This window comes from Glandiceps talaboti, chromosome 9 (genome assembly GCF_964340395.1).
Source record: "Glandiceps talaboti chromosome 9, keGlaTala1.1, whole genome shotgun sequence".
NCBI lineage: Eukaryota > Metazoa > Hemichordata > Enteropneusta > Spengelidae > Glandiceps > Glandiceps talaboti.
The window spans coordinates 23183358-23196169 of record NC_135557.1 but is presented as its reverse complement, the minus strand read 5'-3'; the positions used below and the strand labels follow the sequence as shown (position 1 = coordinate 23196169).

Here is a 12812-nt window from a genome sequence, read left to right as displayed (position 1 = left end):
ATTAACTTCAAATTGAAAATCAACGCCATGTTGAAATATTTTCCAACTTTCCTCTATGACTATTCAATGCATGTAGTGAAGTGAAATCACTATCACCTAATCAAAACCTCCAATTAAAGCCTGGATTAAATTACAAATCACTAGCGCCCTCCAAGTAAGATTAACATTTTTACAAAATTCCAAATTCGGTAACACACAATATAAATGGAAATGTGAAACTAGCTTAAAACGAGTGGCCCATAAACCTGAAATTCGGCGAAAAGTGAGACATTACTTGCCTGTGCATGGGTATGACTAGTGTTATCAAATATGGAACTAGGATCAGAACACACGCTTCCGTTTAAAATTGAGAATTCAGGGAGGGGTCGAAATCTCAATCTTCTTTAATCTTGTGTCAATGTCAACAGAGGCATTTGTCAGAGGCCCATTGTTAGACTGGACACCCTTATGACAATTAACGCGACTAGGCACCTGCCAACTAGAGAGGGCATCATTTAAGTACGCTTATTATTTCTAATTCCTTTTTCATTAAAACGCCTGGAGTTTACTGGGTTGCAATTATTAACCGTGTATGAACACAATTATGATGACCAACAAGTGTTTGCTGGACTGGTTTGTTAGGGGAAAAAAGCTATGTTCATCAACATTTTATAGGTATCTGATTATAGCAAGCTCTACATATAAACAATCTGTCTGAGACAATATGTTTGTTTATTTATTTATTTATCTATTTGTTTATTTATTTATTTATTCATTATAAAAGTCTTCACAAGCAGAGAAACCAGAAAAGAAAAAAGTAAACACGACACATTACAGTCATACAATACAATACAATACAGTGTTAACATGAGTAATTGCCATAGACAATGTGAGATATAGTCAGAGTGTTAGGTAATAAGTAGATAAATTATAATTACAATTGATAGAAACAAATTTCCGTGAACGTTTGTATTACTGACATGAGCTCTAATTTGTTACCCTCAAGTTATTAATAACAAATCCTAAATATAATGATACCTAGTTATCAAAATGTATTATACTGCAAAAATATTAGATTGAGGTCGATGGACTTTGAGCTCTCAACGCAATGTTCTGCAGCTAAACCTCTAGTCCCTCTTAGCAGAGACATTATCATTCTCGTATTCTTGTAATCAGATTTAAATTATATCATTTTATTAGTTTGACGGCTTACCAGCACACACTTCAATTCGACGTGCATCACCTGGTGGAATCCAATTAGATGCATTGCACATGTAAGTTCCATAGTCAGATGAAGTAACTGAGTAGATTGTAAAGGTACTTGTAATAAGAGTTCCATCGGCGTAGCTTATTTTGATGTCCCTATGATTATCTGGTTTTATTTCTTGTGTGACGTTATCAGATAATTCATACCACACTATAGATGCTGTTGGTACTGCATCAGCTGTACAATTAATTTCAACCTCGTTCCCAGTTTTTGCTTCAACGAAATCAGGAGCATATATGATCATTGGGGTATCTGTAAATAGTGTGAAGAGTACTTTGAAGTACACTATCCACTATAATACATGTTACGATAAAAAAATGTATATTCTAATGTAATTTTATCAGTATATGTATACATTTTGGCATGAAGTACACTTCAATATCATATGCAAATAATAATTCAAGAAACAAGTTTAAAAAATCGTTCTAGAATAGCAAGTTGTAAATATATATTTAGTCCAAGCCAAGCAAAGTATCGAAATTTTGTCAAACTCAAAACACTGAGCAACCTCTGTGAAATGTACAAACAAGTGGACTTACACTGTACCGTTATGTTACCGTCTGCTGTCGAATTTCCAATACTGCCGTCATAGAAAGGCGTTGTTGCTATACACCGATATGTACCACTCTGATCGCTGTCTATGCTTTTTATTTCGTAAGTGAAATCAGTTTCAAATGTTTGGTAAACAAGAACATCGTTCAATGTTAAGATACATATCCATGGATTAGGGTTTCCACCATATGCTACACACCGTATTGTAACGTTGTCACCCACCGTCACGTTATCAGTGGAGATAGTCATATTTATTGAAGATGGATCTATTGGATACAAATATAAATATTGAACTAGTTCCGTGACTACTTATAATGGGAACACGTTCTGTTCCCCCCATTTAAAAATGATGGAACAAATATTCGTCAAGTTAGAACACACTGATAAGAATATTTAAATTAGAAATAGAACTGTAGATATTACTTTATTTTTTGATATAGGATTTAAATTGAGACCTTTCATTTGACAAATCAACTAAATTGCGACTGCCCGTCAATTAATTTCCGTTGGCTCTCTTTGATATAGCCATAAAGAAACCAAAAAGAAAAATACTGATTTGAAATAAACTGTGGTATCTGAAACCATTATTTTGCATAGTTAGGAGCGAGTGGTGTAGTGGTCTAACTATTAAACTAGTCTAGCTTTTTATCCTAAAGTGAACTAATGATCTCGTCCCTTAGTTTGAATGAAAGAAACCATTTAAAATTACTGTAACTAGACGCACACACGTGGGGATCAATGTCTTGATGTGGTGGCATACAATGTAGTTCATTTCATTTAGACAAAATATCGAAAGAAACTGTAGTCATTCAATATTCTGTTTAAAAGTGTAGCATGTGCTGTCAGAATAACTCTGTATGCTCCAGGGTGTCCTCCTATTGAAACACAACGTATTGTAACTGAGTCGCTTTCAATTACGTTTTAGAGGAATATCGACATATGTACAGTCGATAAATCTATTTAACGAGAAGATAAGTAAATAACACCGTATATATAGAGTTGAACTAAATATCAAATATCACTGCAACACTGTACCTCACACAACACATATATTGTACAGTATATCTTAATGCGGCTATATAACTAATACTGCAATCGTTTAGTCTAATTTACACCTAACTTCGAAAAAATCTATACATATATCATGACGTACTTTTTTTTCGCCGGATACTGGATTTAGTACTTGCACGTGTATATAACATTCCTCAAAATAAAACTACAATAGCTGATATTTGCTTTCAATTTGCAAAATGAACTTTTCTCGATAAATGTTTTCATCATGTTGGGTGTACACGATGGTGGTAACCCCTTAGACTGCCACCCCATGTTAATGTGTCGCAATCGATGTCACTATCTCTCACCCTGTTACCTCACATCAGACTATATGTCATTCAAAACAATAAGCGAGACGTATACATTCAGATGAAATGGTTCCGCTCTCTGTCTGTCTGTCTGTCTCTGTCTGTCTCTGTCTGTCTGTCTGTCTGTCTGTCTGTCTGTCTGTCTGTCTGTCTGTCTGTCTCTATCTGTCTCTCTCTCTGTCTCTCTCTGTCTCTCTCTCTCTCTCTCTTTCTCTCTCTCTCTCTCTCTCTCTCTCTCAATATGCAAAATGTATACAAATACATTATACGTGTATTATAGTAATATTGATAATTGACTTCAGAGTCCATATAGAGTTACATATAGATGTGGGCTTCGCACGAATAAATATAATTCATTTATATTCTATTATTGGAGATACCCAGTCAACAGAGATTTTCAATCTTTATTTGGGGAAGAAATTTAAAATCACTGTGTTGGATGTTGTAGCGGGGGGAAGGGGCATGTGTGTGTGTGGGGGGGGGGGTTCGAGATCACACAAAAAAACAATACTTTTTTGAAAATTAGGACATGCAGGGCATTTTTAGACGTAAACCAAACCGTATACAAATTTAACGCTATAGTTTACATGAATGTGGTCTTCAATATCTCGATTAAAGTAAGTATCATCACGAGTCTTAAATCGAAATGAAAACATTCTTAAATAAACTGTATTCTTAGAAATCACTTTGCAGGCACAGTTAAAAAGTAATCATATCAGAGTATTTACAGAACGGTATACTTACATTCCACATTGACTGAAATCGATGCCGATCCATAGCCTGTATCACCATTATATAATGTATTCGTTTTTACACAAGTATACTTCCCAGCTTGTGATCTGTTGATTTGTTGTATTTGTAGTGTGTCTTCATGCTGCGGGAGAATTTCACCGTCAAATATCCAATATGTGTCGTCTACGTCTTGCGGGTTTCCAGGCTCAGTTATTTCACAAAAGGCATAGAAATCACCATCTTCAATCGCATAACCATCAGTATCACTAGATACATACAGTTCATGCGGATCTACAGTCATGACAGAATGTAAAACTTTAAAAAAAGGAATATATACAATTCTCTCAATAGTCCAGAGACTTTTCGTGGCCTTACTATCTATAGAAACTCTCCACGCCAAAGCAGGTAATTGTGTCCCATATGAGTTGAAATAACGTAGGCGTGTACAGGGAGTTGAGTGGTGCATTCGTTAAGGTCGTTAATATGACCCATCTGTTACGAGGGCTAGTTGTATATTACTGTTAAATTTATTTAACTGAAAGTTTCTTTCATAACACGACAAACTGCCAGTAACATAAAGAAATTGATAAATCTGATCATGTCACCCTAAACATGTATCAGAGCCAGTCGCTTTTTTTTATCGGTTATTTGTTCATTATCTTTTCTTGATTTGCCAGTACTTAGAATCTACCCGAAGCTCACTTATAATAGCACGAAATTGCACCGTTGTTTATTTTTCTAATCTGATCAATCTAAACTAATCCTAATCCTAACACCAGTGCACTGAAGCCCGGGCTAGTGCTTACATGTAACGTGTGTTTGTTTAGAATAATTGTAAACATATGTATCACGTAGTTACGTGCAAATCTTCCACTGCGTGACGTCAAACAGGGCAGTTCAAAAAACCGAATCACCTCTGTTCTACCAATCTTTGTTAACTCTCAACTGTTCCTACCAATTCTACGCTACGATCAAGTTATCGTAATAATTATGTATTTTCAAAACTAGAAATGCACACACTACATTACACACATCCTTGAGTGGCATGAGTCTGATACACGGTAGAGGTACAGCTATTTTTATTTCGTACATTTTATCCTAACTGACAATCATGTATCAATGACAATTTGTATGTACCACCCTGTAGGATTGCTTCCGACTTTCCGTCGAGCTCAGAGCTCTGGGCTTACACATCTCGAACGAATATAAAGAGTCAAATGTAATTAAAGTGACGGAACAAACATTGCATTCAGACAAGTTTACTTACGTAATTGAAATTGAATGTGACATTACATGTACACCCTAAGGTTACAACCGATAATTTTGATTGACAATCCACAGCACAGTATAATCTGTGCGTAAGCTTTACCTCGCGACAGGATTCGAAATCAATGTTAGTTGTACGTCACAATGCTCCCCGTATGATTCCGTCACAATGCTCCCCGTATGATTCCGTCACAATGCTCCCCGTATGATTCCGTCACAATGCTCCCCGTATGATTCCGTCACAATGCTCCCCCTATGATTCCGTCACAATGCTCCCCGTATGATTCCGTCACAATGCTCCCCGTATGATTCCGTCACAATGCTCCCCGCGGAATATTCAGTAGTCCACGTAATCATGCCAGGAACGTGGTGATGTCAACTGAAATTGATTTCCTGGGATTATATATATATATATATATATATATATATATATATATATATATATATATATATATATATATATATATATATATATATATATTATATATATATATATATATATATATATATATATATATATATATATATATATATATATATATATATATATATATATATATATATGTTACACCTAATCCGTGAAACTGTCCAATTCATGAAATGTGCAATGTACCTTTGCCCAGTTCATTAAATTGTCAACCTTATGCAATTGAGAGTATAGCTTACGGTCTAAAAGTGTGTACATTTTATTTTGGGGCAAGAGTTTTGAACTGGGGTGTTGATTTCATGAATTGGGCAATTTCACAGATTATATATATATATTTGTTAGAAATTTCTTCACTCTTGTCACTTTAACATATTTTGTATATTTCTGGCGATCTGTACATGTAGATGTGAAGGAGGATTTGTAGTCATTACTTTGGACATAAAACAGTTTAAAAATAAATAATTTGGTCATTGTATTATACCCATACGAATGGTTTAAAAGAATAAAGGCAATATTTCTCTCAACACTCTTAAAACATCTTCTAGTACAAGATAAATGTGACAGCACTTTTGTATGTAATATAATTATATACCGAATGCACACAGTTCTCCTATTCTATCCAGCGTGTATTAGCGTGTATATCAAAATACATACATATCAAAATATGATTATGTATTAAAATCAATTTTCACTCACATTGCACATCCATGACAATGTCATTTTCACATGAAATAAATGACCATTTCCAGGATGGTATTGTGTCATGTTCTAATTGGCAATTCACTATTGCTCCATTATCTTCTCGGTTAAAGTTGGTTATCCATGAATTACTTGGAACCGGTTCTTCGTACATTTCTGTTTCACCATTGCTTCTACGTTTGTACCAAACAAGATCACCAGGAGCTCCTGTTGCCACAGTAATCATGCATTCGAGGCTGACTTCCTCGAATTCCAATACTGTACTGCTAGGGGCTATTGTACATGTTGGATTACTTGCTTCATGTTATTGGGGTTTCACGAGAATATACAACATTGCATAACATTCATAAGCATGGCGACATTAATCAAAGATTACAAAATGAATTCTTTCTTCGACATTTAATATTAAAGTTAACTTTGCGTTTACTTGTTTTGGCTCCGTGTTTACTGTTAATGTCGAGTCGAATGGAAACAAAAAATGATCGAGTAATTATATTTTTATATGACTATTTCACGTTAATCCTTTGTATCTGAAGGTACTTCATTAGAGGTATTAAAAATGATTACACTTTTTATTACGGGTCTCGTTTGTTAAATGTTAATATATATTTATATATTCAGAGTAATGTATTAAATACTCAAATAACCTACCTTTTTTTCTAAATTGTACTTTGTCACACCTAATTAGTTAACAATTTGAGTCCGGTTACACTCTAATTTTAACATTAGCAAATCAAGACCTTATAGTTAAGGGAGGTGATCTTATTCAAGTTGGCGGTAATCACCTGTGTTGCCCGCGGTTGTCCAAAACCGCCCGTGCCCGCCCGTGCCCGCCCTTGGAATATTCATGAGATTATCACTACTGTGTTGTCGCGGGCGAAGTCATTTAGTTGAACACAGGGTGTCAATCGGGATAACAAAAGGGTGATTAAAATTGTCACTGACGGGCAAACGTGTGGCATTGTGGAAGTCCAAAACGCCAATGCACAAATCTGACCTCAAGCAAGGAAATGACCTTGTCAGGACAAGAATACAGTAAAGTAAAACACAAAGTTGATATTAACAACGCCCGGAACAATTTATTTTTTAGGGTTAAATTTACTTTTAATCCTAGATCGGATGTGACAAATATGTCCCTGATTCAATTTATTAAATAATATGTACATTTATCTGAGCGAATATCATCGGTTATCTACATATCTCTGTCTTATAGTTGTCTTCCTTTTCCTGCTTTAGGTTTAAATTAACCTAGTATTAAATTAACTTACCAGCTACATAAAGGTTTGCTTTAGCGTTTTCTAAACTTCCAGCGTCATTACATTGATACGTTCCTTCATCGTCTATAGTGGTGTCGTGAATTCGTATATTATAAACATCGTCGTAACTATCTAGTTCATATGTGCCAGGTCCGAATCCAGTAAGAACGTCTCCATTTGCTATTCTAATACTGTCCTTATTCCATTCATAAAGGTGAGCTGATTTTGTTACAAAGGTACAATTAAATTGCGTACTGTCTCCAAGGACAACGATGGTATCACGAGGAGTTTCCGTGTAAATAGCTGTGACTTCAATGGAAACTAAAAGTGAAATAAAAAATTATATTCTTCATTTCTATTGCCCTTTCCTCAGCTGAAAACTGCTGTAAGTACATCAAGTAAACAGTTTTATATGACAAAGTATTCACAGTGAACATCACTAAAAATGAAAACAAATCTTCAATATTACCACCTACAAACGGATTCAAACACCATCAGGAAAATGCTTAACGTCTTAAATTAAGTAAGATCTATCGATGTGAACTTAACGTTATTGACAAGGCCAATAAAATGAAATACTTTTTTTTTCATTTTAAGGGAAGTGTGACAAACTAACGCTACCATTTTCTTTACCCTTTCTAGAACCTGAAACATTATAATTAAATCAAACAAACAATTATATATGCCAAGTTTGGGCAATGATTATTCTGAAATCCAGGGTATTGTGACAGTATTAAAATTATGGTGAAATTGTTTTAGATCATAAACAATTGTAATGGTTACAGTACATATGCTACAATGTTTTGCACTTTTTTATTAGTTGTACACCTTGACCGAGATAAAATGTGTATAGCATATTCATCTTAACTACGACAAGGCCTCGAATATGAAATATAGTTTTTAAGTGATATTCATTGTACAGATGCCCCCCCCCCCCCCACAGAGAAAGAGACACATATGCATAGACCCACAAAACATACGCACGCACGCTCGCACTCTCCCACTCACAGGCAGGCACAGACACAAACATTGACGTAGACACTCGCAGATACAACACATTCGGCCAAAACTACAAATTTTAAATTTTAAGCTCAAGTATTATTTTCTGTTTGCCACAAGAACAAATGCATGGAACATATATATAACATCGTCTTTGTATTTATGTCATTATATTAGAAACTATTATCGCTATATACTTTGTATATTAAGAAATTCTCGAAGGAAAATTACATGGAATGTAAACAATGCAAACTGTAATTCTAATAGAAACATCGGGCGAGAATTGGACAGACAGATGTTACGGATGACAGAATACAATTGTTTAATATTCGCTAAGTTTTGATGTTTTGCGAGGTCACCGTGAACTCTCAGCTGTCATGAATTAATACTTAGAACAAATGTTTGCATTTCGCGAACAGTATTCTTCTAAGATGACAACATTAAGTTATTATAAGATCAACAGTGTCAAATAATGACTGATTACAGACAGTTGGAAGAACAATGACGTGATCACATTGTTTGGCCAGTTTTCATATTTGTCAATATCATTTGCATTAAATTAAGGCGACGACAACACTTCCGTTTTAGTCATTTATGGTGCTGATTATTTTATCACCCAATCATTTGAGTAATGTATATTTTATGTTGATAAGAATTTACTGAAATAAAATTATGGATTCATTATTCTTTTGGAGGAGACGGTCCGAGGACAGGAGCTTCGATCTGCTCCGTGGCCACCTCCAAATGATCCAGGCTAACCATGAACATTGTGTGTGTCTGAGAGAGAGAGAGAGAGAGAGAGAGAGAGAGAGAGAGAGAGAGAGAGAGAGAGAGAGAGAGAGAGAGAGAGAGAGAGAGAGAGAGAGAGAGAGAGAGAGAGAGAGAAACATTGAAGGAGGGTTACGTTAACAGTAGAGGTAACCTCCACAGTTTGTTACATTGGTGGAAGAACCGGCCTTGGACTAGAAGGACCATTGTGCGCGTAATGAGACAAATTTAAACTTATGAAGAATAATTGACAACCTTTGAGAAGAAGAAAAAAACAACGCCACTGGGTGAGTGAGAAATCAATGACTCGATAACTTTTCGAAAGGAAACTGTTAATGATTAAGTTACAATGGTGGGAATTCAACTCGAACTGCAACTTGTAGTAAAATATTGCAGTGACGGACTAAGACATCTCAGAAGGAGGGATTGTGTTTCAAAAAGTGGAATTGTAAACAGACAGCGATAGAGACTTTGACAAACGTTGCAGCAGTGAAACCTTCAACGTGGACCGAACAGCTGACAGGCGATTGGCAATATCGCGTATCGGACGCTGATGCAGACCGAAGCAGTTCGCATGCGAACTACATATTTTAAGACTTTTGAAGGACAAACAACTCATTAACCATCCGGTAGTAGAGATTTGACGTTATTTTATTCCTCCAATTCATTTCTATTCACGATCAGCGATTCTGTTACTGTGTGTACAAAGCTAATCGTGAGACATGTGTAAGAAATAATAATTGTATTCTCGATTTAGTTTGACGATGGAAAATTCTTGAAATCTATTTCTTTTATCACAACCATTTCAGTGATGCTGTTTTACATCTCAACGGTCGCGTACAAGCAGAAAGAATATTGTTGATTTATCTATGGAGAAAATTTTAGTTTTAATAAGAATATTTCTTGAGGTATGGAGTATTGGAAACTCCAAAGTTTTATTGACTCTGAGTTGCAGTGAGCCGAAACGCTACAAAATGCGTTGCTCACACGTTGAGTCTGATTTTGTGATGTAAGGTTCCTACGTAGTAAAGAAAGGAACCATGTTGATATAGTGCTATATTGAATCTGCAGTACAAGATAAATATTTGAATTCAAATTTGAGTGTAAAACAGAGATCCGACCGAAATGAGCTGTATTATTGTCTATGCAAAAAATCCTTTCAAATTCCGCAAGAATTTCTGAAATGCCTCACATGCTAAAAACCCGTATGGTAACTGCTAGTCCAACATTATTCAATCGTACACGACGTAAAGTTGTTTTTTTCACAGAAAAGAATGACATCACTTGTTTAATGAAATTATCATATATTTCACGATTTTGAGTTGTCATTGAAGAGTACCTGTATGATAGATTTTACAAGTCAAAATTCAAAAGGGTTTCATTTTTATCTGGGTAAAAGATAGGCACGGCTGTGTGAGTGATTGTATAGTCTGGCCAGACGCGGTATGATAGAGGAGCTGTATGATAGAGGACTCTGAAGGTACTTCTTGAATAACCACTCGCATTATCGTCAATATTGAAAAAGATAATCGCTGCAATTCCAATCTTTGAAAGTAAACTGCCTGTCTCTAAATCAGACTGATGTTCAAGAAATGAGCACACATCCATAATATTCCAAGTTTAATTTCTTTAATTGCTTGTAATTTTCTCCTTTTCTGTCGATTTACAAAATCATAGAAAGTGTTTCTTTTATGAAAGGCAATCATTTTGAATATTAAAATGTGTGACGCGACGCCACACGTTGGAAGTAGGGGAAAGTGTTACGGATGACAGAATACAACTTTTTAACATTCGCTAAGTTTTGATGTTTTGCGAGCTCACCGTGAACTCTCAGTTGTCATGAATTAATACTCAGAACAAATGTTTGCATTTCGCGAATAGTATTTTTCTAAGATGACAACATTAAGTTATTATAAGATCAACAGTGTCAAATAATGTCAATATCATTTGCAGTAATTAAGGCGACGGCAACACTTCCGTTTTAGTCATTTATGGTGCTGATTATTTTAACCTCCCAATTTGTTACACAGACAGATAAACAAACAAACATACATACAGACAGACAGACAGACAGACAGACAGACAGACAGACAAAGAAATGAACATATAAAAAAAAAATAGGGTTGAGATACTTCAATACATTATCCAACATGGCTAAATCGCAGTATGTTTGTAATATGTATGGACAATATGAGACACAGTCACAAAATATGTAAAAATGTGCATGACAATTTAACTTGTTTGATAGCCTTAGATTTTTGATAAAGATATCAAAATTGTTAAATACATACGTACGTACGTACATACATACATACATACATACATACATACATACATACATACATACATACTACAAGATTGTTAAGGCTTTTTTGTGAAAATCATATATAGCGAGTTATCTTTTGCATTAATACAAGTATAGTGGAAATAACCAAATTATTTATTTTCAAACAGATTCATTTTAGATTTATGTCCAAAGTAATCACTACAAATTCTCAATCACGTTTGCATAATATACAGATCACCAGAGATAAAAAAACAACAACAACAACTTTTCATTGACAGGAGTAAAGGAATATTTAACACATTTTGTTAAATGACCTTTCCTTCATGTAATAAAACACAACCTAATGAAAATTACATATTATATATATGATATACATACATACATACATACATACATACATACATACATACATACACGCACGCACACACGCACACACTAACACACACACATACATACATACATACATACATACATACATACATACATACATACATACACACACATACACACATACATACATACATACATATATACATACATACATACTAACAAGTCTAACCGACATGTATGTAACTTGTAAATATTCTAACAAAAATAGTTGATCATCATACCTATGTCATTCGATGTGAACATGGAATCATACACGTCGTAAATACACCATACTATTGTTCGTTGACTCCTCACGAAATTTAAAAATTTAAAAAATTTTAAAATGTTTTAAAAATGTACCGTTCGTCTCACTGAAGACATGTGATAACAGAATATAGAATTAACCTACCTGTACACATAAGCAGTTTACCAACAAGCACTATCAAATGCACATTTCCCGGCGTTTTCATTTTGTCTGCACATTAAGCCAGCAAATGTCCCGAATGTTGTCCTGCTTTATTTATACGGTATACATTATGAGGTAGGGGGCGCTACAACAATTCAGAAACACATATAGTGTCGTCGACGCAATACACCATATCGAATGAGTAGCTTTAAAAGAATGACATTATGACATTGATGTACTGACGCTTGAATATATCATTCATGTTCATTTTAATCCATTCTAGATATGGAAATGATTATTTAAAAAAAAATACGTCTCAGCGTCCCAAGCTCATATATAATATATAATTGCAGTGCATGTAAGGAAAGCTCCATCAGGATAGCAAATAGCTCTGTTATTCAAGTTCACGAATCTATATGAACATGTAATAAATGTACACCAGTG

At 34.7% G+C, this 12812-nt stretch overlaps 1 protein-coding gene across 1 annotated transcript; it reads right to left on the bottom strand.

Annotated features, from left to right (window-relative positions):
• Nucleotides 1-1175: 1175 nt before the first annotated feature.
• LOC144439990 (protein amalgam-like) lies at nucleotides 1176-12432 on the bottom strand. Its single transcript, XM_078129219.1, has 4 exons — nucleotides 12372-12432; nucleotides 7552-7860; nucleotides 3904-4206; nucleotides 1176-1498 (listed from the first exon to the last, which is right to left on the bottom strand). Exons 1-4 carry the CDS (start codon nucleotides 12430-12432, stop codon nucleotides 1176-1178), a joined length of 996 nt encoding a protein of 331 aa, XP_077985345.1.
• Between the last annotated feature and the right edge of the window lie 380 nt (nucleotides 12433-12812).